Source organism: Anopheles merus, chromosome X, assembly GCF_017562075.2.
Source record: "Anopheles merus strain MAF chromosome X, AmerM5.1, whole genome shotgun sequence".
Lineage (NCBI taxonomy): Eukaryota > Metazoa > Arthropoda > Insecta > Diptera > Culicidae > Anopheles > Anopheles merus.
In genome coordinates, this window is record NC_054081.1 from 9,498,629 (window position 1) to 9,522,117 (window position 23,489).

Sequence of the window (23,489 nt, forward strand, 5' to 3'; positions counted from 1 at the left end):
TACAACTCCTGAGAGCCACAATTGAGTTTGAACTATGGACTTCAGACATGTCTGCCTCGTAGCGCGGTCAGACCTGCGATGAAGCTCTTACTGAAAAGTGGGAAAATAATGTTTTTGGCTGTTTAGGTATTAGTGTTTGCCGTCGCTATTGCATCTCCGAGATGTATTTGAGGGCAAAACCCCAAGTCTTACTTCTTCCAACTCCATTCCAATACAACACAAACACACACACACACATGAGAGTGTATAAGCAATGAGAGAAAGCGAGGAGTGCATGCGAAACGAATGCCACCAAGCAAGTTGTGCGTTGTGGCAGGGCGTCGAGCTTTGGATGGATAGATTTGATATGGGATGCTCCACTCCACTCCACTCCTCCCGGTTGCTTACCTTCGGCACGAACGATTGCAGGTGGCTCGGTGGCACAAACTGGGTCGGCCCGCTCAGGCCGGGATGCAGCAGACCGGGCGGGTAGCCCGGGTACGCCGGCATCCCGATCCCGGTCCGGTAGAAGGGCGAATCGACCGCACCGATTTTAGGCACGTCCTTGAAGAGGGGCGGCGGAAAGAGGGTGGGCGCACCGCCGGCCGCCCCCGGCAGCATCGGCTGGTGCTGGTGCTGGTGCAGGTGCGTGTGCTGGTGCTGGTGATGGTGCAGCTCCTGGCGCAGGTAGGGCGGCCCGGGCGGTCCCGCGGTCAGCCCGCTGCGGTCCAGAAACCGGTTGTCCAGCTCGCGCCGTAACATGTCGGCCTGGTCGGACACTAAAAAGAGAGAGAGAGAGAACGATGAGCGTCTTGCGAACGTTAGCCCCCTGGGGATGGCCAGTGACTTACCCTTGGTGGAGAAGAGAGATTCAGCCGAGAAGGGATGAGGATGGGGCGCTGTCGGCGGCTGCGACGGAGGCTGCGAACCGGCACCGGCCGCTCCCGAAGAGCCTCCGCCGGCTGCGCTAGCGACCGACAGCCCCGCACCGGCCGGACTGGACAGCGAGACGCTGGTCGGCGGGGGAATCGGGGTGGCGAACAGTGGCGCCGCCGGAAACGGGGACGGCGAGGAGACGACGGCGATCGAGCCGGACGCGCTGGAGCCGCCCCGCTCGCTCGCCGGTGGAGGTGTGGGTCGCGTGTGATGATGGTGCTGCTGCTGCTGCTGCTGCAGATGATGGTGCGGGTGGTGGTGGTGGTGGTGCGACCCGACCGTGGAGGAAGAGGAAGACGAGGACGAGCTGTTGTGCAGACCGGGGCCGGGCGTGCCGGCCGCCGGCGAGCTCGAGTGGGACGCGATCGACACGACGGTGGGCTGCCCGAGGGGCGCACCCGGCGGCCATCCCGGCGGCACCCCGCTCCCACCGATGGACGGGGCAGACGAGGTGGCGGCCGTGGAGGAGGTGGAGGCGCAAGACATGATGCTGCCTCCGATCGCGAGCGTGGTTTTAGGATACGTGAGACTAGAAGAGACGACCGAGATGGCTACCGACGGCACGACGCCCAGGGCGGCGGCCGAGTGCGGGCTGGCACCGAACGGTGGCAGCACGGGCGAGGGGCCGCTCGTCGCCGGCCCGACACCACCGTACGCTGGTATCGTCGAGCCGGGCGTAGAGCGCGATAAACTACTTACGTTACTACTGCAAAATAGAGAGAGAGAGCGAGAAAGAGGGCAAATGTTAGCAAATGAGGGCAATGTGAGCGGGAGATGTTGTAGCTCAGCACAAAGAGCTCGGATGAATCTTCGTCGACGTATTCACTCTTTACTTTGGTTGTCACGAAGTCTTTTGGAGCTGAGTTAGAGTAAGCTGAACGCGAAAAGAGTGATTGGTCAGTGGGGAGAGTTCTTAACAAGTGATTCGCCTGGGCGTGGAGCTGAGTCCTAAAAGAGTGAGTAACTAGTCGCTCACTGCTAAGAGTGAGTGATGTCGATTCGCAAAGGGTTGCAGAATTGCGAGCGAGAAAGAGTACGTCGAGTAAGTTTACTAACCATTACTAACGCGTTAGGTCAAATACGGAACATTACGTTTTGTAAAGCAAAGTTGATATTGGTGTCATTTGGAATATCAATATTTTTGAGCTGGAATTAAGGTAACGAATTCTAATTTTTGATGCTGTCTTAAGTCCATAAACTAGAACAGGTCGTTCAGTCCTGTTCAGATCTTTACAAAGAAGTGGAAGATATCGTACAAGTCCTTAATACCCGTTATTCCCTTCCTGCCAATCTCCATTGAAATCGTCATTCACTATGACGTCCAAAATCAGAGTCATAAGCCCTCCAAATCCAAAAAAATATGCCAAACAAGGCATGTGAGAGCTTGCGTTTTTAATTCCTGTTGGCTGAGAAATTTAGTTAATTTGTAACTCTTTTCCTAATAGGAATTGCTTAACTGGTCACCAAGTGCCTTGATTGATGGCTTAACAATAAAAAAGGGATGTTCCCTAAACTAGATACATATGAGTAAGACATTCACGATTTTGAATGAGGTTGAGACTAAACCGTGATTTGTTTCGTTTCAGAACTGTTCGTCAAATATTTGTTACTGACGAATTTAATCATTGGAAAGGGTATAACACGATTTTCATTGATTATTGAACATTTTACTAATATTGTGCGGAATTGAAAGCTTAGTTTCGTCAAAATAACCTGGACCCTGAATCCTCCTCCTATAAACAGATGATAAAGACTCTGATTATGGCTCCGTATGACGCAAAACATAGGAGAATATATAACCATAACCTTCAATAACCAAAATCTCTTCAAATTTCAAGAGTCCGGAGTTGACTGACATGTACTATAGGAGCGGAAATGCTTCTACAAATAAACTTAGGCTCAAGCGGTCGTGGGCCAAACCATAAGACCTCGCGGGCCATCTGATAGAGAGTGAATGAGTGGAGCAGCTCAATAGAGTGAGTCGCTAAGTCGAGGTCAACAGTGAATGAGTGGAGTCAATCAGGAGCGGGTGTTGAAAGCTGCTGCATTATTGCAGTCAAAGCGAAAGGAGCTAAGGATTGAAGACTCTACCCCGACTCAACTCACTGCAGAGGCCATCGCCACACACTTACCTATAGCTATCCCGTTCCCTGTTCGGGCTGTGACCGCGCGGTGAGTGAGGACGCGAAGAGACGATGAGGTTGCCGCTACTACTACTGCTGCTACTGCTACTGCTGCTGCTGTTGCTGCCACCGTTGCCGTTGTTATTGCTGCTGGAAGAAGTCGGTGGCGGTGGTGCTGCTGCTGCTGCGGCTGCTGCCGGATGGCCACTAATACTGTTTCCACCGAGGCCGCCGCCGCTGCTACTACTGCTACCCCCGCCGCCATGCAGATGGGAAACCGACGGTGGCCCACCGGGCGGCATGAGCCCGGGCGGAGGCGGCGGAGGCGGCGGTCCACCGACCACGAGTGGATGGTGATGGTGGCCGACGAGCAGGGGCGAGATGCCCGGCCCGCCGACACCACCTACCGCCGCCGCCGCACCCGGATGAGCGCCCGGGTGCCCTAGCAGATGGTGGTGCGGGGGCGGCGGTGGCGGCACTGCCCCTGGGCCACTCCCACTGCCCGGCGGGCCGCCGGCGAGATGCAGTCCCGGATGGGGCGGCCCCGGGTGGCCGACGAGGTCCCGGTGCGACGGCGGCTGCTGGGAGGAATGCGGCGGAAGTGACGGGTCGGCCGGAGCGGAGGACGCCGCCGGGTGCAGCAGCAGCGGCCCACCGCCCGACGGCGCTGTGCTGGAGACGAGCGTGACGGAAGACGTGCTGCTGCTGCTGGCGGCCGCCGACGAGGAGGCAGAGGAGGACGAGCCGTTGCTCGAGCTCGAGTTGGTGTTCGGCGTGATCGGGCGCACCTTCTGCTGGGCGGCTGCGGCGGCGGCTGCGGCGGCTGCAGCGGCCTGCTGCTGGGCGGCCGCAATCAGTGGCGACGGATCGCGGTCGGGACCGGGCCGGCCGAGCGGCACGCCTCCCGGCGTCCCGTTGCTAGCGCCGGGCGGTGGTGGCGGCGGCCCAGCCCCCAGCGGCGGCGGCTGCAACCGGGCGTCCATCAGCCCGAGCCCCATCAGCGTGTGGGGCATCGGGGCGAGGGCCGGATGCAACCGGGGCGACAGGTTCGGCGAGGTGACCGACGGTGGCAGGTAGGGATTGTGCTGGAAGCTGCCGTACGGCGAGTAGAGCGGGTAGCCCGGGTACCCCCGGTACGGTGGCGGCAGGCTGCCGAGCCCGTTCGCCATCATCATCGAGGGATGGGCGGCTGCGGAGGCCGCCGCCACGATGGCCGCCGCGTGGTTGCCGTTGAGCATCGAGGCCGGACCGCCGGGCAGCGCACCGGGCAGCGACGGTACGGCGGGGCTGTTGGTGCGTAGGCCGCCGGTGGAAGCAGCCGCCGCCGCCGCCGCCACGGAGGACGTGTGACCGGACGTGGGCACGGCGGCCGCCGACGGTGCGGACGAGGACGACAGTGCAGAGGAGGAGGTGGATGACGAAGAGGAGGAGGTCGCGACGGTGGTGCTGCTGCTGCTGTCGAGCGGCGGATGCACGGCCCCCGTTTGACCGGCCGCCGTCGCCGGCGTTGCTGCGGGCGGCGTGTGCGGCACGGAGAGGGGCAGGGAGGAGGGCGCAGCACTGCCATTGCTGCTGGCACTGCTCGGGCCGACCACACCCGCCAGGCTCCCGCTGAGGTGGTGGCTGCTGGGAGCGACCGGACCACCGGGACCACCGCTCGTGAAGTTGCTGGCCGCCGCGGAGGCGGCTGACGATGCGTTACTACTGCCGCCAGTGCCCCCGCCGTTCGGGCCTGCCGCCGCCACGCCGAGAAATACTGACTTGAGCGGTCCACCGCTGGCGGCCGTCGACGTTGCGGGCAGCGGTCCCTGTTGCTGCTGCTGTGACTGCTGCTGCTGCTGCTGGGGTGATAGCGGCGGCTGAGATTGGTTCGGTGTCGACGGGGCCTGTAGGCTGCCGCCCGCCGGCGAAGCTACCGACGCCAGCGACTGGGCAGGCGACTGGGGCGCACTGGAAACTAGCGGCGGCCCCTGCCCCGGCTGCTGCTGCTGCTGCTTCTGGGAGGTGGTTGATATTGCTGTCGTTACGGTGGTGGCGGCCGCCGTCGTGCTGAGCAGCAGGACGCCGCCGGCGGCCGGTATCTTGGCGGAGGCGGTCGGCAACAGCGGCTTATTGCTTATGCCGGCCGTCTGCGGCGAGGCGGACGGCTGTGGTGGCTGCTGTTGCGATCCGGGATGGGGCGGTTGCTGTTGCGGCGACGCTGCCGCCTGGTGGCCGCCACCGAGCGGCGTCAAATGCGTACCCAATGGTCCATTCGATACCTGTGCGGAAGAGAAACAAAAAAAAGCCGATTAGCTTACTTCTTCAGGAGCACTGGTGACTTGATGTCGGTGTTTGAATGTTCTCTGAATTTGAAATAAATTTTTGGGGAAAACATAATAATAATCCTGATGCGTCCTTTTCCAAAATGTCCAACCAACACAACAGAAAAAAGCCACCTCGCACGCAGGGAGGAACCCATACCCAGTGCCTGGGAGGTCGCACGCATCACTCCCTCTTACCTGCAGTGGTGTCGCTGGGTAAGGCGGCGGTAAGCTTGGCGGTGGCAGTGCGGCCGGTGCCGGTGATGGGGCCGGACCGGTGCCGGCGGCCGGCACCCGGATCGGGCTGGCACCGCCCCCGAGCGGCTCCACGCTGGGCGGTAGGCCGGTCGGGGGAAAGTCAAGCTTCCGCGGGGCCACCGTCTGTTGCGTCTGGGGGGTCGTGGCGAACACTACCGAACCACCACCATCGGAACCCTGCGAACAAGACAAGACGGGATTGGCTGGGTGTTAGTTACCGACCCGGTGGGCATTGTGCTCGCAACGAATATCAAAGGCTTGGGGATGGAGAGTTCTTAGGCAACGCAGGTCCTATTTTTAAACCATGGTTCTTCAAGCAACCCGTTTATTTTGGGTGGAAGTATTCGTATCGAATGCATGAGGTCCTACAATGTATAGTTAAATTTCGTGGGATTCTGCAAAAGATCGATCACATGATGATCTGGATAGTCTCCAGTGTCTTAAATTCTTCCAGCAAGTGTTCAAGTAAGGGCAGACATCAAGCTGATGACTTTAGGAATTGAAGATTTTGCATATTCTTTTTTGGTGGGATAGTACAACAAGATCATTCCAATTATCTATTATAGGATAGATTCCAAGATCTCTGCTAACATAGACTCAGACTAAAGAAGATTTTTCGCTTCAAACTATTATTGAGCATTCGTGTAATTCTTGGGTGTTGAGGACATAGGACATCAAGAACCTGCCAATCTGATTGAGAATATCTCGTTATAGCTTTAGAAATACTTCAATGGACGTACTTCTAGAACTAATGTTAGATATTCTGGGAAGAGCATAATGTATCCTGACAAAGTCTCGAAGTGATCTAGAGTTCTTCAATAATCCCTCCACAGCTAACCATCCACTTGTAAGCATCAAATTCAACATCAGACAGAAGTACCAACCACGGGGTGGAGGTCTTACCCGCGAGTAACTTAATGTTTCGCCTTCACACGTCTTTACCAGCGCAGAGAGACGGCGGCTCGCATAGATGCTCCAATTTGTCGCCTAAACGTCATACGGCTCCCCATAATTAGTTTGTACACATGGTGGCACACATACACATACGCCTACGCACGCACAGTCGCGAATAGTTTACCATCAGTCATCTAATCTGTAGGCATTGCCGACAGCGAAAACAAAACCCGCACAAAAACTCAACTGACGCCTGTCACCGCGAACGTATCATTAAGCAAATCATTACTACTTCAAGCAGCAGTACCGATGGTCGCGTTTGAAAAATGCACTACTCTACCTCCCACCTCCCCATCCCCAATAAACGTCTAACAGAGTGTCAAATCGCATTGTTAGCGCAAAACGGTGGCAGTTGAGTACTCGACCACAGACACACACACACACACACACTTGGGCAAGAAAATGCTCAATAGACAGAGTAGAGGGGGTATCGCTTGTCGTCGGCTACTAATCTTGTCTCAACAGCCGCCGGCGACACCTTCCCAAACCTCCGGCCGGAGCCGGACAGACAGAGGAGACACAAGAGGAGCCAAACAAACTGGCTCTGGTTGCTCATAATTAAAACTGTCATCTGTCAGAGAGCGCTCTCGTGTGTCGGCTTCGTCCACCTCCGCCCCATCCGACGCGCACAGAGAGCGCGGAGAGAGAGCGCGCGCGTGGTGAGGGCGCAGCGTGAGGGCTGCCATGCCCACCGCTAACCGCTCGTGAGCGCGCGCGCGCCAGGTGATTTGTAGCCGTGCTTGCTGATGTGTAGTGAGTTTGTTAAACATAGGCGTGAGCAACAAATTAGCTAACCACATACTACACCCCGTCACCCGTGGCTCGGGGTGGGACGACAGATTGCTGCTATCCTTTTGCAAAGGGGGGAGAGTGTTGCGGAAGGAGGTGTAGTAGTACACACCGTGTTGTCTGTGTACGTTCGCTTTTTTTCGCCCCTCTCGCTCTGCCGTTTTGCTTTTGTTGGCTCTGTCTGGTCTGGCATTCGGCCCACCTTTTACGCTTCGTTACTGTTTAGGTCTCTGCATGCTGCTGCTGCTGCAAATGAGTGGAGGAGACGCAACCTCACACACCGGTGTCGTTCGCATTTATTAATACTGCCTGGTGTTGATATACACACGCAACCAGTTTTGTTCTTCGTTTTTTTTTTTGTTGTTTTTGGTATCTGTTTGAGGGAGACTAAAGATACTTTATGGCACGGTGCGCATTGTAAGAGGCTTAGCTGGCTGTGGATGGTGCTGCCACCGCTCTTGCAATCACAAGGTGTTTTCGTTTTTTGTGAGTCCGTGTGTGAGTGCGAAGAAGAAGAGCCTGCGTTTCCTAACTCTAGAACAGTTCCCAAGAAGATTAGCATTCCGACACTAAGACGACACTTTACAAACCGTTGTTTTTTTTTGCTAGCGAGAGTAACAGTCTTCGTTGGGGCAATGCATGGTTGCCCAGATTTTAGTGAGACACTGCTAAGACACTGCCGCTTAATAGCTCCTCCGCGTGCTCTTTACAAAAAAAAAAACATGTAAACGGTCATTAATTTTTGAACCGAGAGCGAAGGTACCGTCACAGAGGTATAATGCGGACGGAATACTGCGTAGCTCTGGGCTAGTGGTGGATGGTGGTGGTCATAAATTCCATCACAGTCAGCTTTCGATTTCGAAGCCGAAAGGAGAGGGGAAGTTTAATCTCCGTCTCTGGGGAGGACGGCGAGTGCGTGTTAATCGCACGGCAAATGCTAAATTATACCCCAATTGCGTGAAGTGTAATCCCCGCGGATCGTAAATTGAGATCTTAGAGGCTATCGGCGCTGCCGAGCCGACTGGTAGGTGGAAGCGGAGTGAAAGGAGTAGAGCGAAAGCCATCCCAAGCCGGGGGCAGTAATTAAATAGAGCCTGCTGGCGAGTGAGCGAGCTGCAGCGAGTGCTCTTGTTTCGAGCGCAAGGCACAACCTGGGACAGGTGGTGAGCGAGTGCGCTGAGCAAAATGGTGGATAGAGATTCCAGGCAATAGGATAGGCATCCCGTCCCCACACGTTCAACGCGTCATAAATCTGCCCCAAGAATGTGTTCTGCAGCACACACCAGGCAACCGAAACCATATCACTCCAAAGACAGGCTCTCCTCCGCGCGCGCCGAACATTGCAAATCCAGACTTCAGACGTTCGTCCCGGTCCTCTCTTGCACTGAGCTCCCTATACCAGTTTTTTTTTGTTCTCAGACTTCTGGTTTTGCGCGGCACGAGACACGCAAAAACCTTCACCCGGTAGGCGGAGAACACGAGAAGCATGCGGACCTAGTAGGACCAGTGCACCACGCCACAGGGTGCAGTCGCTTTCGCGCTCCTCTACACCCCATTCCCCAGCAGCCCGATTTCTATCGGCAAAAATGCCGTTCTGCTCGGGCTTGCTGGCGCGCAACAAACCTACGGGACGTCTCCGTTGGAGCCTATTCCTGTAAGCGAGGCGCGCTTGTGCATCTGGAACACCCTTGTGTGTTGCGAAGCAGACAAGTCGTTGGGGTAGATATATTATACCCTCCTCCACTGTGTCAATTATTCGCCGAGTTATGTCCCCTGACGACCTGGCTCCCCACTTCGACAAAGTATATTCGGCACGAACGCCGATTCTCGAACGCTGCGCTGCGTTGTGAGCTGCAGGAATGCTGAAGTAATTCCAAATAGCTTACAGTGCTCGAATTCTTGTACAGACCTGATTGGGTGTCTCTGCTACCTACAGTAGCAGATCCCCTAGCAGGCCGGACACACCAATCGAGCAAATCCTGGAATCAGGGAGCTCTGGAGTCACTCCCAGGTAAACCAGTTCGCTGCTCTGCGCTGCCGTGATCTTTATCGTCTCCACCACTTCCTGTTTCGGGCACCCTTTGCGCACTCTCTCCCCACTCTATACCCAAACTAGATTTGCTCCCATTTTTAGTCATTCCACAGCCAGCACCCGCGTTCACGCCATTTTCGGAACGCGCACATCACAGTATAGTGAAGGAACGCGCTCTGCTACTCTGCTGCGCACGCATCGTTTAAGATGCGCAATACAGACACACTCACACAAGATGACTTCGAAAAAGGTGATAATAGTGGTGTGGTTCGATACACCTCTGGCTGTAACGGTAAAAAAAACTAGAAGCACAGCAGTAGGGCGGCGCAGAGCATTAAGTGAGTTGGCGTAGTTTTTAAAGAGGAAATAGCAGGACAGCCTGAACAAGAGCAAACATTAGCCGCCTTCAGCATGGGCTGAAAGTTGGCGAACCATACATTAAAAATAATAATAATAAAACAGAGAAACTTTGAAGAAATTAATAACAATCTCATAAAAACGAACCGCGCGGTCTTCACTATTGCACCGAAACGCTGAAAAGCCTCGCCGCTCATTAGCAACCCAAATTCTAACCATTTGCGGAATTATCTCCAAACCATCCCGGTTACGCTCGGGGGTTTGCTGCTTCTCACTATCGATGCACACACATTTATCTTTCACAAAAATGTCTTTTTTATGCACAGCCACATTGCGGCTGCAAAACGTCGTACGGGATCCTCTGCTCCTTTCCTCCCTTGTATGTTTATGGAAGCTTTCTCGTTCCTGCTTCTAGCCACTTTTGCACAGCGTCCAGCACCACACTGGGCAGGCAGCAGGATAAATTGGGACATTTCCTATGTTTCGAATTATTATTTGAAACTATTGCTCCGTATTCTGCTTCATGGAAGTACCGTAGCATTATGAAGAAGAAAAAATCTCATAATAATTTCATTCCCTTTCCCTTAACTTGTTGGTGCAAAATGAGTCCTGCGAGAATTACTTTTCTGTCTTATTTATACTTTTTTCCCCTTCCACCACCAGCGTAATTCATCGTTAGAAATAAAGGTCACTTTACCCTTTGAACACAACGATGACGAAGCTCTACAACAGTTTAATTCCATTTGTTGTTGTGGGGTTTTGTGCGAATGTAAACAAACGCCGTTGTCCCAACACTATGATGTAAACGTTTTTTTAATGTTATTGCTATTGCTATTAAAAACAAAGCAATCAATAGGGCTAACTTCGTGACACGAGTGTTGTGGAAAAAGTGTCAAGAATGCGGATTTTCTATTATAATCTTCAGCTGAACGAAGAACATTTGCAATACCCGACTCAAACGGAGGCGGTTTTTTGTATATCAGCTTTTAAAAAGCTATGGAAAATGTATTTTTGTTTTACGGTTTGATTAATATTTTTTAAAGTAACGCAGTTCAGAATTGAATTGTTATCATTCATCACTAAGAAAGCGTGGGAATAACAACAGCACAAAGGAAGTAGAGGAACAGTAAAGAAGCACAACCTTTGAAGACATCGAAAATCATTTTAAAGAACAATTGAAATGGTATGATGCTTCTCTTGCATTTCACGTTGCAGTTTATTTTGCAAAAAAAAAAACTATTTTTGAACAATTTGGAAGTCAACGAAGCAATTTTTTTTAACGAATGTAAAGAAATCGCTCGCAAGCTTATATAATAACGATGCCGTTACCGTTCGTGTAGACTGCTTTTGTGTGATGTCTTTTTGGATGAAATCAGCAAATCGGACACACAAAATGGCATACAGAATTGTTTGTGAGTTTTTGCTATAAAACGAAGTAATAAACAAAAAAATCTGTGATAAATATTTTATTCAAAAATATTATTTTTATTTTGCATTCCAGCTTTTTCACTTAATTGTCCCACAGTGCCTTTATCGTCTTCAGCGCACTGGAGCGCAGGTTCGGTGACATCATGCGCGGAAGGGAGCGCACACACACACACACACACACACATACCGAATTGAAATGCACGATTTGTGCAGACTTTCCTTGCCCCGTGCCACTTGTGCCTTGGAGGGGGGTATGCCCCGTCTTTAGCCGGACGCCTGCAAGATCACCACCCTTGGATAGCCAAATAAATAGTGCAAAAATGTGAAATGCAAGACGGGCGGCCCATGTCTTTTCACGCCCCCGGGGAATGGGAAAAAAGGGAACACACACTCTCTCTCACTCACACACACACACACACACACACACACACACACACACACACAAAATAGTGCGCCACTGGAGCAAAAGCGCAGGGTTGTGAGCGGGGAAAAACGTGTTCCCGCGTTTGTGTTTCGATTTTTTCTGCGCACGACAGGGCAAAGGGGGAGCGGGGCGGGACGAGGGATGTCCCCGCAGGAGATTTGCTTTTGCCTGCTCGGCTCCCGGAGGAAATCGTAAAAATTGAACTAAAGGAAGAGCAACCGAGCCCAGGTAGGCGGGCGAGGCGTGTGCAAGATTGCAGCCAGACCGCTACAGCATCCCAGACATGCACACAGACACGTGAAAGGTAGCACAGAAGATGTCGTGCTGGGCGATTTCCCCGCTGCCCCTTCACCACCCTCCTTTCGCGGACCTTAACGGGCACACTTTGCCGCTGGTGGCGAAGATGGCGGGTGGCAAACAGCTCGCTTACGGCAGCGGGCAGCATTAATCGAGAGGGCGAGGTTGGAACGCGCGCGTGCGAGCAACATTTTTCACCTCATCTTCAGCCACGGCCGGTCGGTTCCCGGCAACCGACACGCCGCAACAAACAGCGCACAGCATCAGCAGCAGCAGCAGCAGCAACGAAAAGGCCCACGACGCTTGCTGCATCGAAGCGGGCCCGAGAAGTGTCCCGGATCGTCCGATAGTATAATTTATACGGGAATTAATTGTTTATCAACCTTTTTACGATACAACGCGCGCACATACACACAGCCCGGTTGCGCGAGATGTAAGCAAAACGAACGGACAAAACAGAGACATGCAGAGGTCGTTGGAAAGCTGCTCGGGCAGACCTTTTGCGTGATCAGGGTTGGTGCGCGGGATGGGGGGGGGGGGGAAGGTTAACAAAATGAATCGATTGTAAAGTCACCGATGGCCATCCGGGAAGGCGAAAACCTGCCCGAACTACTACACTTGGTGAATCGTTCCGCTTTACCGTTCCCCCTACACCCGGTTGCACCCGTTGCAGTGCGGCCCAGAGCACGCTGGTGTGGAGTTGGCGTTGCAGAATCAAGATGATGACCACTGCCGGCTCCGCCTGGGTAGGTAGGTAAGTGGACGTGAATTTATTGACTGCAATATTCTTCGCGATTGTCCAAGGTAGATCTGGCAGAGATCTCCCCCCTCTCCGTGGACGTTCGAGAACCGAAACCGCAGTGGTAAAGAGCGAAGGTGAAGGTTGTCGCATTGGACTGGGCGAAGATTTCCAATATTGGAGAACTGAAAGAAGCCTGGAACTTCCAGAATGTGTCCTACTTCATGTTTTTTGTGTGCTCACGTAAAACCATGACTAAAGATAGTGGCTCGAGCTAATCCAGGATATTCAATCGACAGATCTTAACGTGTCGAGCATCTTGCTACGGAATATTGATACATTGGGACAAGATCCAACTTTTGAATTCAGAATTTTGTACTTCTGATATCTCTGGAGCTCCATCATCATCTGTCTCGTTGGAGGAGAAGGAATCCGAAGGAATGTTGCTAACAAGGCGTTAAGATTCCTTCTCTAGACATCCTGAGAATGGGTTTCTCGATAACCGCTTCTCCAAGATCGTTTTTAATGTGGTTTAGAAACGAGATCTTGTATGTCTCTACGGAGCAGAGTTCATTAGGAGAGGATATAATAGCGTTCAGACTCATCCTGAGTTCTTAAGTCGATAATGCTAGACTAGTCAATACCTGGACCGCTTCAAAATTAGAGATCTGAGATATCTATAAGGAGATAAGCCCAGGTTCAAAAGGTTAAAGTCCAGTGCAGTGATTCCAATTCTGAAACAGCTTGATCCCTTCACTACTTGTATGTCAAAGACACGATCAGACGTACCTTTCGCGCCGGTAGTCTTAATTCTTCGCACCAGTTGCTTACCTGCAATGAAAAACAAGAAGAAGAAAAAAATGGTTTAATGTCTCACTCCATTATCCAATGAAAGTTGCGGGCAATCGGGGACAAGCTGTCAAATAGCGCCTCATTAAAGTCACGCGGTCGTACAATGTCGAACGATGCGTTTAATTCTTTGTTTCTGCTTCTGTTTTTTTTTTCGTGTGAATGAATGCCTTTGTCAGCTTTACAATCAACAGGGTGGGGAACAACCAAAAAACGAGTTGAGTCAGCATCGTGATCGTGAACAGGCAAACAAGTTTTTTTTTCTTTCGTCTGTTCTGCTGGTTTGTTCCGGAGAGCAAAACGGTGGCAGGCACCGAAGAGATTAAGACCACTTAGGCGCGCTCGTGTTTGTGTTTGTGCGTGTGTGACAGAGGGGATTGTATTAAAAATAAATCGAGTCATTATTTTCGGGGGACCCAAAACCCGCTCGCTTCTTCTGGAAGGCATTCTTGTTTTTTTTTTTAATTCTTGTTTTCAATACAAGTAGCAACACAGAAGCGTCGTAAAATAGGCAAACCATTTCGGTACAAAAAAAAAACCCTTCGCCCATAAAATTATCGCCCCATCCCCCCCGATCCCCCAACGTAAACACACACATGAAAACGACGGGGGGGAAACAAATAAACAAACAAATATACCCGGGAGTGGAACTGCTGCGGCTGCTGCTGCTGCGCAAAGATACTGCCTTTGCGCGCGCAACCACGAAAGTGCTCGGCGCGGACACGGAAAGTCAATAAATTTAAAACAATCACACCGCGTGCGCGGAAAGATAAATATATCTATATTTTCGGTGCACTGAAAAGCCTCAATGAAAATATCCCCACCCACGGTGGGAGGGAAAAATAGCAACAAAATCACAACTGATGTTAAAGGAGCAAACATTAACAGCGAAATAAAATCCGTCACTTTTTTCATCTGCACCGCACAACACCCTCATCAACGTCGCATATTCGCCACATCGTTGAGGCGCGATATGACGACGATGATGATGGCGATGATGCGGTAATGTTTAAAATACAACAAAAAAAAACAAAATGAATTTATGTTTGGTGTCCGTGCACTGCGGGCGGCAGAGCGAGGGGTCGACCATAACCGATTGCTTTGTTTCACACGGTCAATTAGTCACGCAACGAGACAGCGGCAGCCGAAAGTGCCGAGAGCGTTGCGCGCGCTGCACCATTTCGGTCCACACGAATGACGGATGGTTTGCCACGGCAAACAGGATGGGGGGGGAGGGAGGAGGCGCAAGAAGAGAGCAACAAGATTTAATTTACAACGTTTGCGCTTTGAGATGCAAATGCGTTACAAAAATGAGTGATTTTTTTTGTGTGTGCACTCTGCTTCTCAGGATCATCTTACAGAAAATGACACAAATTACAGCACAGCGGGGCAAAGTGGGCAGTCAGCGCAATGGACAGTATAAAGTTTTTTTTAAAGGCTTGCAATTTAATCTAAAGCACTGCGATGAGTTAAGCACACGTTTATTAAAAAAAAAGAAGAGATACATCCCTCGTCCTAAAATTAAAAAAATAAAAATAAAAATAAATTTCTGTCCTCTTACAGTCGCTGCCGCTAAATTTTGGCTCTAAGGCAGCGGTCGGCAAAGTTCGGCCCGTCGCAGCATTCAATGCCGGCCCGTGAATGGATTTGCCTGATTTTAAATAATGAGCGGAAATTATTCGTATACAGATTACTGAATATCTTTTAGTATGACATTATATACCGTCGCACTTTTTCAACTTTAATTAAAGTGAAACGAAATAATGGACCAACCAGTGACGTCAACATCGCCATATTTTATATTTATATTGTTTCAACATGACACATAAGACTTTCGAAATGGAGGACTAAAATGTACTTGTATTCTGAATTTTGTGTAGAGAAGTAAAGAAGAAGTAAATTTATTTAAAGTTAATAAACGCAACGAAACGCACTGCATGTAATACGTAGTTTTAGGTATATAGTGCAATAGCTCCATGCATTTTTTCTCGTGATAATATTTTTTTAACTTCTGATTGTTCTTCTTAACTTCACTCAAATTAGTTGGTTTCATTATTATTTTTTCTGTTGTCGTCAAATTGCCTTTTCACTCGAAATTAGTTATCGAAATTAGCAATCAATGTTTATGGCGTGCGACGAGGGAGCCATCAAGAAGCAATATTACACTTGTTTTGTTGTTTCACGCACTCTGTTTCCGATGCTTAACTGATGCATTTTTACAACTAGTTTCAAAAACAGGAACTACCAATTTTGACCATTATTTGGCCCATATAATTACAAAAAAATAACCCAAATTAAATAAATCACTAATTGCATTATTCGATTATTTTATTTCAAAAATTTGGGGCTTAGCCCGCGGTTCTCAATAATTAAATAAATTTGGCCCTTTACTTCAAAAGTTTGCCGACCGCTGAGGCATCAATTTCTGACAGTGTGCATCAAATTTTGCCTCCATGGCATCGAGTTTTGATAGTGCGCGCCAATTTTTGACCCTAACGCACCTCTTCTTTGTCTGTAAGTCAACAATTTTTTACTCTCATGTTAAATTTACAAAATATTTAAGGTTAGTTTTCAACAACTCTAAATTTACATTATCCAAACAATGCAAAAAGCGTGTAATTTGAGGTGCACTGTCAAAAATTGATGCCTTAAAGACAAAAATAGGTGAGTTAGAGCATACGTTAGGCGGCAACGACTGTACGCTTTAATTTGTTCATTCATTTTCCCTCCCCACCATAAACCCTCTCACAGACCGATGTTATCAAAGAACAAAAACAAAAAAAAAACGAGCCGTGATTATATCACACACCATTAACAACAACAACAAAAAACCGCTCCGTCGTTTGTTTTGTTGATACAACACCGCACGGCCAAATAATGAAATGCCTCTCGACAAACGTCAAGATAATAACAATAAGCAACAAACGGTCCACAGCCCAAGCACATCGGACCGGCATACACACACACACACGCTATACAAAAAATAAAATAAAAAGGGCGCCTTGTCACAAGGCGTGGAGTGAATTTGTCTTACTCGTACAGCATCCCCTTCCACAAACAGTAACGAAACATATCAGTTTTTGTCTCGCTCTCGCTCTTTCGTTTCGTCTTTTGGGGGTTCGTTGTTCCCCGGGAGCCGGCGAGACAGTTTTGTTGCTAGAGCGAGAGGCACCCCAAACAAAAAGGGCAAACGAGAGATAGTGAGAGCGAGAGGGCGGGCAGCAGAGAGGCGCTCGCTAAATCTGCTGATATTTATCGCATTATAGCGTGAGTAGATTTGCCCCTCGAGTGATTTAACAACATGATCACTATACAAACATTTTTCCAACACATTTGCGCGCTGCTCTCACACACACACACACACACACACCACACACACACACACACACACACACACACACACACACACACACACACACACACACACACACACACACACACACACACACACACACACGCTTCCCTGCTGTTCTTGCGTCGCATTCCGTCTCTCTCTCTCTCTCGCGCGCGCAACTTGCGTTGTTTGTTTTTGTTTCGTTCACACACGCGTGCAGGACACATGCGCGTCGCCACTGCCACTGGAGGGGACGCAAACGAGCCGCGGCGAAAACCCAGCAAGCAGCAGCAGCAGCACGGGGCGAAATAGGTGTACAGAAAGAAAAAAAAAAGTGGCGACGAAACAACAACAACTAAAAGGAATGGTTCTGCCTTCAGCTCGCCATTGCAATCTGTTTTTTTGCTTCTTCCTCTTCTTTTTCTCTGTGTTCTCCGTTGGGGGTGCTGGGAGTTTTCCCAGCTCGCTGGGTGCGCTTTGCGCGTTCTTTGGGCCCGCCGGATGGCGAAGATGGTCCTGGGGCTTGGGTGAATGGGAAAGCCACTCGCGAAAAGAAAGTGAAGCGAGCGCGATAAGACGGTCGCCCGTAAAAAAAAGGTATCTTCTTCGCTTGCCGGTTTGTGTGTTTTGTTAAAAAGGATTTCTCGCTCTCTCTCTCTCTCTGCCTTCCAACCAACCGACCGTTTTGCCTGGCTTCCAAGCAATCGACTCGAAAAAATAAAACGTAACGAAACGTTGAAACGGTACGCCGCACCACTCTCGGCAAAGGCAAAGGGGACGCTTTTGGGAGCGTTCCTGGATCCTTTTTATTTTTTTTTTTTAATTTGAGAAAGCAAGTCCTTACCGCTTTACAACGGGGAGCAGCAAAAAGCAAAACCGAGGGAAGGAAGTTCGCAAAAGAAGCTGTAAAGACGCGAATGGTCTCAGAAGAGATGATTTCCTTTTCCCATTCCTGTGCCTTCATTTGAATAAGGACTTTCGCTGCTGCTGCTGCTACTGTTGCCCACAAAGCGGACCAAGTGGAGGCGATAAAAAAAGAAAATAAAAAGCAAAAAAAAAACGTAATCTGTGCATTGACCGCCAATAGCTCAGCCACAAACGGGGAGGGTTGGGTGGCTTGTGCGGTGTGCGCGAAAACGAAGCGAAAAAAATTAAATGTCGAATAAAACTAGCAAATAGAAATAGAAGTGGGGCGTGGAAGGGGAATGGTAGAGCAACAAAAAAGGATGGCAGAGTTTTTTTAAAAAGAAAGTTTTCTTTTTATAGCCTACTTTTTCTTCTTCTTGGTAAGTGTGTATGTGTGTGCGGTCAAGAGGAAAACAGTTCCGAATTTCCAACTCTTCACGTTTTATTCGAAGGAAAAAAAAACGCAACAACGAAAAAACGAAGGTGAAAAATTGCAAGTAGCTCACCCGATTTTACGATTATTTCGACACGACACGTCTGTGAGTGTGTGTGTGCGAGAAACAAATCGAATCTTTTTCCTTTCTCGTAACGCCACACTCAAAGCAGTGCAAGAATAAAAGGGTTTTATTTATTTTTTGCTGCGTACCGCACCAAACCACCACAAAGTAGCCACTAGCGCCACCACTAAGCAGCTTCAAAGCGTCGTTCGCCGTTCGCCGGGGGATTTTTTTTCTCCCCATGACCATTTCTCACACAATAACCAGAGGAAGGGAAAGCGGAAAATGTGAATGCGTTACACCAAGTGGCAGCCCCACAGTGGTCGTGCTACCAGAGCCAATGCCGGCCCGCAACACGAGAGACGCACGAGAGATATTTAACCAAGAAATAATAATAAAATAAAAAAATAAAAAAATCGGGGCTTTTGCTCCACCCAGTAACGAGGGGGCGGGGGATGTAAAAAGTCGACATTATTGTCTCGCCCAGCGTTTGATGGAGGTTTGGTGTCGCCCCTCGCACGAGCGTCATCCTTTTTTTTTCGTTACATCAGGAGACATCTTGTCGGCAGCGATGAGGAGAGAAGGAAGATCGTATTAACTTTTTATTGCTACCATCATCATCTCTGCCAAAACCCTGGAAAAGAAAAAGGGAAATCATTTCCGGGCGGTGCCCCCTCGCACCTTCCGTGGTCGTCGCGGCTACGCAGCCTTTTCTTGTCTGCCTTTGGCTTTTTGCCTTTTGAAGTTCCCAAGCCCTCGGAATGGGAGAGGGGAAAAGCGGCATTGGGAGATGGTGGCTGGTGCAAAACCAACCAAACCGTAAGAAAACGGATCTGCCATAAAATAATCACATTATGTCCTTTTTTTACTTTTTCCTTTCCGTTTTTTCTTCTTCTTCTTCTGATCCCTTTTTTTTCGTTGCGCTTCTCCGCCCAGATCGCCAGTATTAAGCCGCTAAGCAGCGCTGCGAGCAAATAAAAGCATGAACACTTCCCAAGCATTTGTTGAGTGACGAAATGGCGAGCACACACACACGCACGCACGTACCGTCGTGAGCCTCTGGCTGACTGCTTGACAACCAATTTCGGGTGAGGATTTTGTTTTTGAGGGTTGCAACACACAACAAAAAGCAAAGAGGGGTAAAAACGCAGCGCAAAAGGGGCGACAAGATGGGCGAGTGTGGCGGCGCGCACGGGGCTGGTGGCAGTGTAAGTATCAATTTGTTGCGAAATATAAAACACATATTGATGGGTGCAATAGTCGAATGGGAGATTGATCCCGGGATATCATAACTCATAACCCTCCTGGCCCGGGGAGGAGCGGGTCGCGGTTTCGGGGCAGAAATAAAGCACCAAAAAGGGGAAGGGCAAAACAGAAGGAAGGAAGGGTCGGGCTGTGGCAAGATTTCTTGCTCACAGGGGTTTTCTTTTTTCGCTTTCTTGTAGCCGCGCGTCAGTGAAGTGCGCGCTCCTTTGGAAGAGTTTTACAACGAGATAAAAATGTCGTATAACTTTCGCTCCATCGCTATCTGCTCGTTCGTCTCTTTGCTGTTCCTCTCTCTCTATCTCTCTTCTCTCTCTTCTATTCCCCCGTTGCTGGGCAGCCTTTACACAGCGCCCGATGTGCTTCGTAATTCGGTGTAATGGTGCTGCGGCATGAAATGGTCATTAAGTTTCTGGTTTTATGCGCTAGAATATGGTAACCGCTACGCTTCTTCCTAACCGTGCGAAATTCATTGGGGGGCGGGAGAGTTTTTTGCAGGAATCGTCCAGCAAAAATGTGCACACATTCAATCCTCGTTGCAATATTCATACGCGAAACCCGCAAGCCGGGGGGCTGCCTCTGAGGGACACATCAAAGGCGAACTGCAATAAAGCGAGGCGAATATTTCCTTACGATGGGATTTACGAGGTAGCGCGTCATTGCGTGTACTCGGCTCCACCAGTAGTACAAGCGGCAATGACAGTGGCGACCAACAAGGCGACCAGAGCTAGCGGGGGAGGGGACACGTGTTTTATTGTTTCCCCGTTTCCGATGTTCGGCTCTTTTGCTAATTAGATTTAATTATTAACTGCCAGCAGTGGCTGTAAAAGCGGCTGTAAACATATTGCAAATATTTGTGTACTCTTGAGATTGCTTGGAGGATGATCCAAAGGGTTACCTCATCAGTCAGACTGAACCATCGCTTCGCAATATATTTTTTTAGAGCATTGCCATCATCGTCGAACCAGGAAACCCCAGGATATTGCAATTATATATATGCTCTTTCTCTCTCTCTCTCTCTCGGATGTTGAAAGGTCGAAGGTAGTATGTAGTAAATAATTGATTGGAAATAGTCATTGCATAGGGTGCACACCCTGGGTTCCGAGACGTTAAACCATTGGTGCAGAGTTATTTCAACGGTCACGCTGTGGCATATCAGACATTATTGACATTCATTTGACAGCAGAATGGTCAAAAGCCAGCACGACAGTGTGAGAGAGACAGAGAGAGAGAGAGAGAGAAAGAGAGAGAGAGAGCACAGTTGATGCGATTTCATTTCAATTCCAAACATGCCTCTGCCACTTTGGCGCTCCGCCGAAACTTCTGAAGAGGAAGCTCGACTCTCTCCGCTGTCAAAGGTAAACTTTACAAAAAAAAAACAAAAAACAAAACAAAACAAAACAATTGGATCTCCAGGATCCAGCTCCGTGTGCTAATCGCGAAATTGTTCACTGCTGAGGTGTATCAGGGAGACAACACCAGGAACTCCAACATTGGAACGTATTGGGAGTTCAGCAGCAGCAGTTTCCCCGGAACTCCTCACGACCGATGCTATCATCTGGGGACATGTTTGAAGTCCGCTCTCCATGGAAAAGACTCTCAAGCATGTTTACAAACGTCCGTGCCCGGAAGTGTACTACACCTTGGGGGGAGTTATCATACCCGTGGTTTCCTTTGGCAACGGGAACTACTACCTTTCGTCAAGGGGGTTCGCCGTCTGATCGCTCCTCGATGCAATACACCTCGAGTGGTTTCGAAATGAGAAAACACAGTGTATCCTCCGTTTCTTCCTCTTTCACCACTGCCCGATGGCAGGTCTTGCGCTGCTGATGAAGTTGCCATGTCAACACCCGGCGGCAGAAGTGCACACACACACACAGACATGCTACTATGGTCGTACGAAATTCCGATTGTGCAGTGGCCATGTGCCGGAGGGTTGTGTACGTGACGGGAATACTGGTTTCTCAAAAAGAACTGAAAAAAAGTCCATCCCAGGAAGTCATCGCCTTCCTGCGACGGACAAGGGAATGGAGGAAACACTCTGCGCCGGATGGTTTGTCCGGTACAGTTCCGTATCGTTTCGCGATAGATTTCACGCAACCTGACAAATCCCTCACGCCAGTCCGTTCCTGCATCACCAACACCACCACTTCCACCACCGAGACACCGAGGATTAACACGCAAACCTCTGCAATCGTACAACATTTTACTCCCGAAAGTCGAAAGCGAGCGCCGACAAGAACGCGCATCCGTCCGGAAAAAATCGACGTCGTCCAAAAACAACACACCCGCCCGACCGGCTGTCCAGAGAAAGGGAGGAGTCATGTGGTTCTCGGGGACCGAAATTTGATTTTTAAGAGCCAGCAAGAGTCTGTCCAGCCCGCCCCGCTTGTGCAAACAACAGCGGGCTAACACGGAGCGCGGAAGGCGGCAAAAACAAAAACCCTAACACGCAGCAACAACCAAAAAAAAAAAAGAGGAAGCAAACAGTCGAGATCTCCCGTACTTGGACTGCGTTTTGCGCCATGATATACACAGAGGTACACTGCCCAACAGAATGGACAGAAGTCACACAGCCGTAGCCGTGCGCACACAGTGTCACTGGCAGTAGTAGCGTGCTTCTAGCAGGATGTGCGTCAGTCTGCCCCTGCCCGCTGCTGGAGGATTGTGTGCGGTTGGTTTGTGGCAACGCGGCGGGCAGGCAGCAGCGAACAGGAGGAAGAGTTGACACAAGAAGTGGTTTATTCCAATTCCCAGCATCAATACAGCAACCGGGTGCGGGTGAGCAGCGCACATCACATCGCACACATCCTCCTGGAATCCTCTGCCCGTGTGCAGTAGAGTGCTATTGTGATTTCATTTAGAGTAGCAAAACATGGAACCGGGAATAGGAAAAGGGGCAGCACCGGCGGCACCGGTAGCAAAAAATATAAATCCCAACCATTATCCTTGCATCGTTCGTATCTCGGTTCGCAGCCGCAACTCCGAGGAGCAATATTTGCATACGAGACACACATACACATCCAGAGACCAGGTCCCAGAGACTCTACTATGTTGTGCAGTTATCCCTCGAAGGCATAAAGGCGTAGGGGACGTGTGCGGAAACGAGTGAGAGAGAGAGAGAGAGTGAGAGAGTGAGAGAGATAACGAGAGGGCGAAAAAACGGAATCGCTTTCCGAGTTTTTATCCCCAAACCAACGAGTTCTTCATATCGCGTGTGTCCTCCCCCGGAGCCACAGAACCAGAATTTCAGCAGCAGTAGCATCAGCTTTTTGGAGTAAGCATATTTTCCAATCGCATCGCTTCTGTGTGTATAGATGCGCTCTGCCCCTTCCGTTGCCTCGTTCTCGTACTCTCTCTCTCTCTCTATCTCTCAGGCCTTCTCTCTTAACCTCTTCCAGTTGACGCGAAGCTGACGTTTTACTTTTTTGTACCGAGTTCCAACAACCTCTTCTCAGCCATCCTACTCAACCCTCGTACCTCCCGTACATGAGCGCCCTCTGGCCAGCGCACTCCACCTACTCCCCAACGACAGGTCTTCTTAGACGGTACGGATTTCAATTTTCCCGAACCCGTTGCTATGTGTCGTGGGCGCATACGATGTCGATACTGAGCTACACACACACATACACACACACTCACACATACACATACACAAGGATCCACTTCACCTTCTGCCTGCGTTTTGCAATACGATTATGCCCGGCGGGTAACTAAAAGGATGCGGATTCCACCACTTCTTCTGCAATTTCACCTGCCAGCAATATGTGTGCACAGCCAGGGGAAAGAGTGGGAGAGTGGTAAAGAGGACACAGCAAACAGGACATGAGGATAGGCTGTGTGTGTGTGTGTTTATGTGTGTGAATGTTACGTTTAAGCGAAAGTTGATTGCTTTTGCTTTTTGTGGCGCTGGTTTGTCGAAGAAGAGCGTGTGCATCTATTTTTACACTACTTCTTTCTGCCAGGCCGCTGGAGAGTGTTCCGTTTTATGTGATTTTTTATCATCCCCTCTGCATACCTG

General features: G+C 50.2%; 1 protein-coding gene across 5 annotated transcripts in view; it reads right to left on the reverse strand.

Moving 5' to 3' along the window:
• The window catches only part of LOC121598297 (mucin-19), a 96,589-nt gene that overhangs the window by 7,224 nt on the left and 65,876 nt on the right, over positions 1 to 23,489 (reverse strand). For 4 of the 5 annotated variants that reach the window (XM_041925054.1, XM_041924968.1, XM_041925147.1 and 1 more), the window contains 4 exons: positions 5,540 to 5,776; positions 3,048 to 5,299; positions 831 to 1,621; positions 388 to 758 (listed from right to left, as the gene is read on the reverse strand). In XM_041925054.1, the coding sequence (XP_041780988.1) occupies positions 388 to 758; positions 831 to 1,621; positions 3,048 to 5,299; positions 5,540 to 5,776 (3,651 nt within the window). The remainder of the gene's footprint in view (positions 1 to 387; positions 759 to 830; positions 1,622 to 3,047; positions 5,300 to 5,539; positions 5,777 to 23,489) is intronic. The other variant, XM_041925326.1, reaches the window with a different exon arrangement.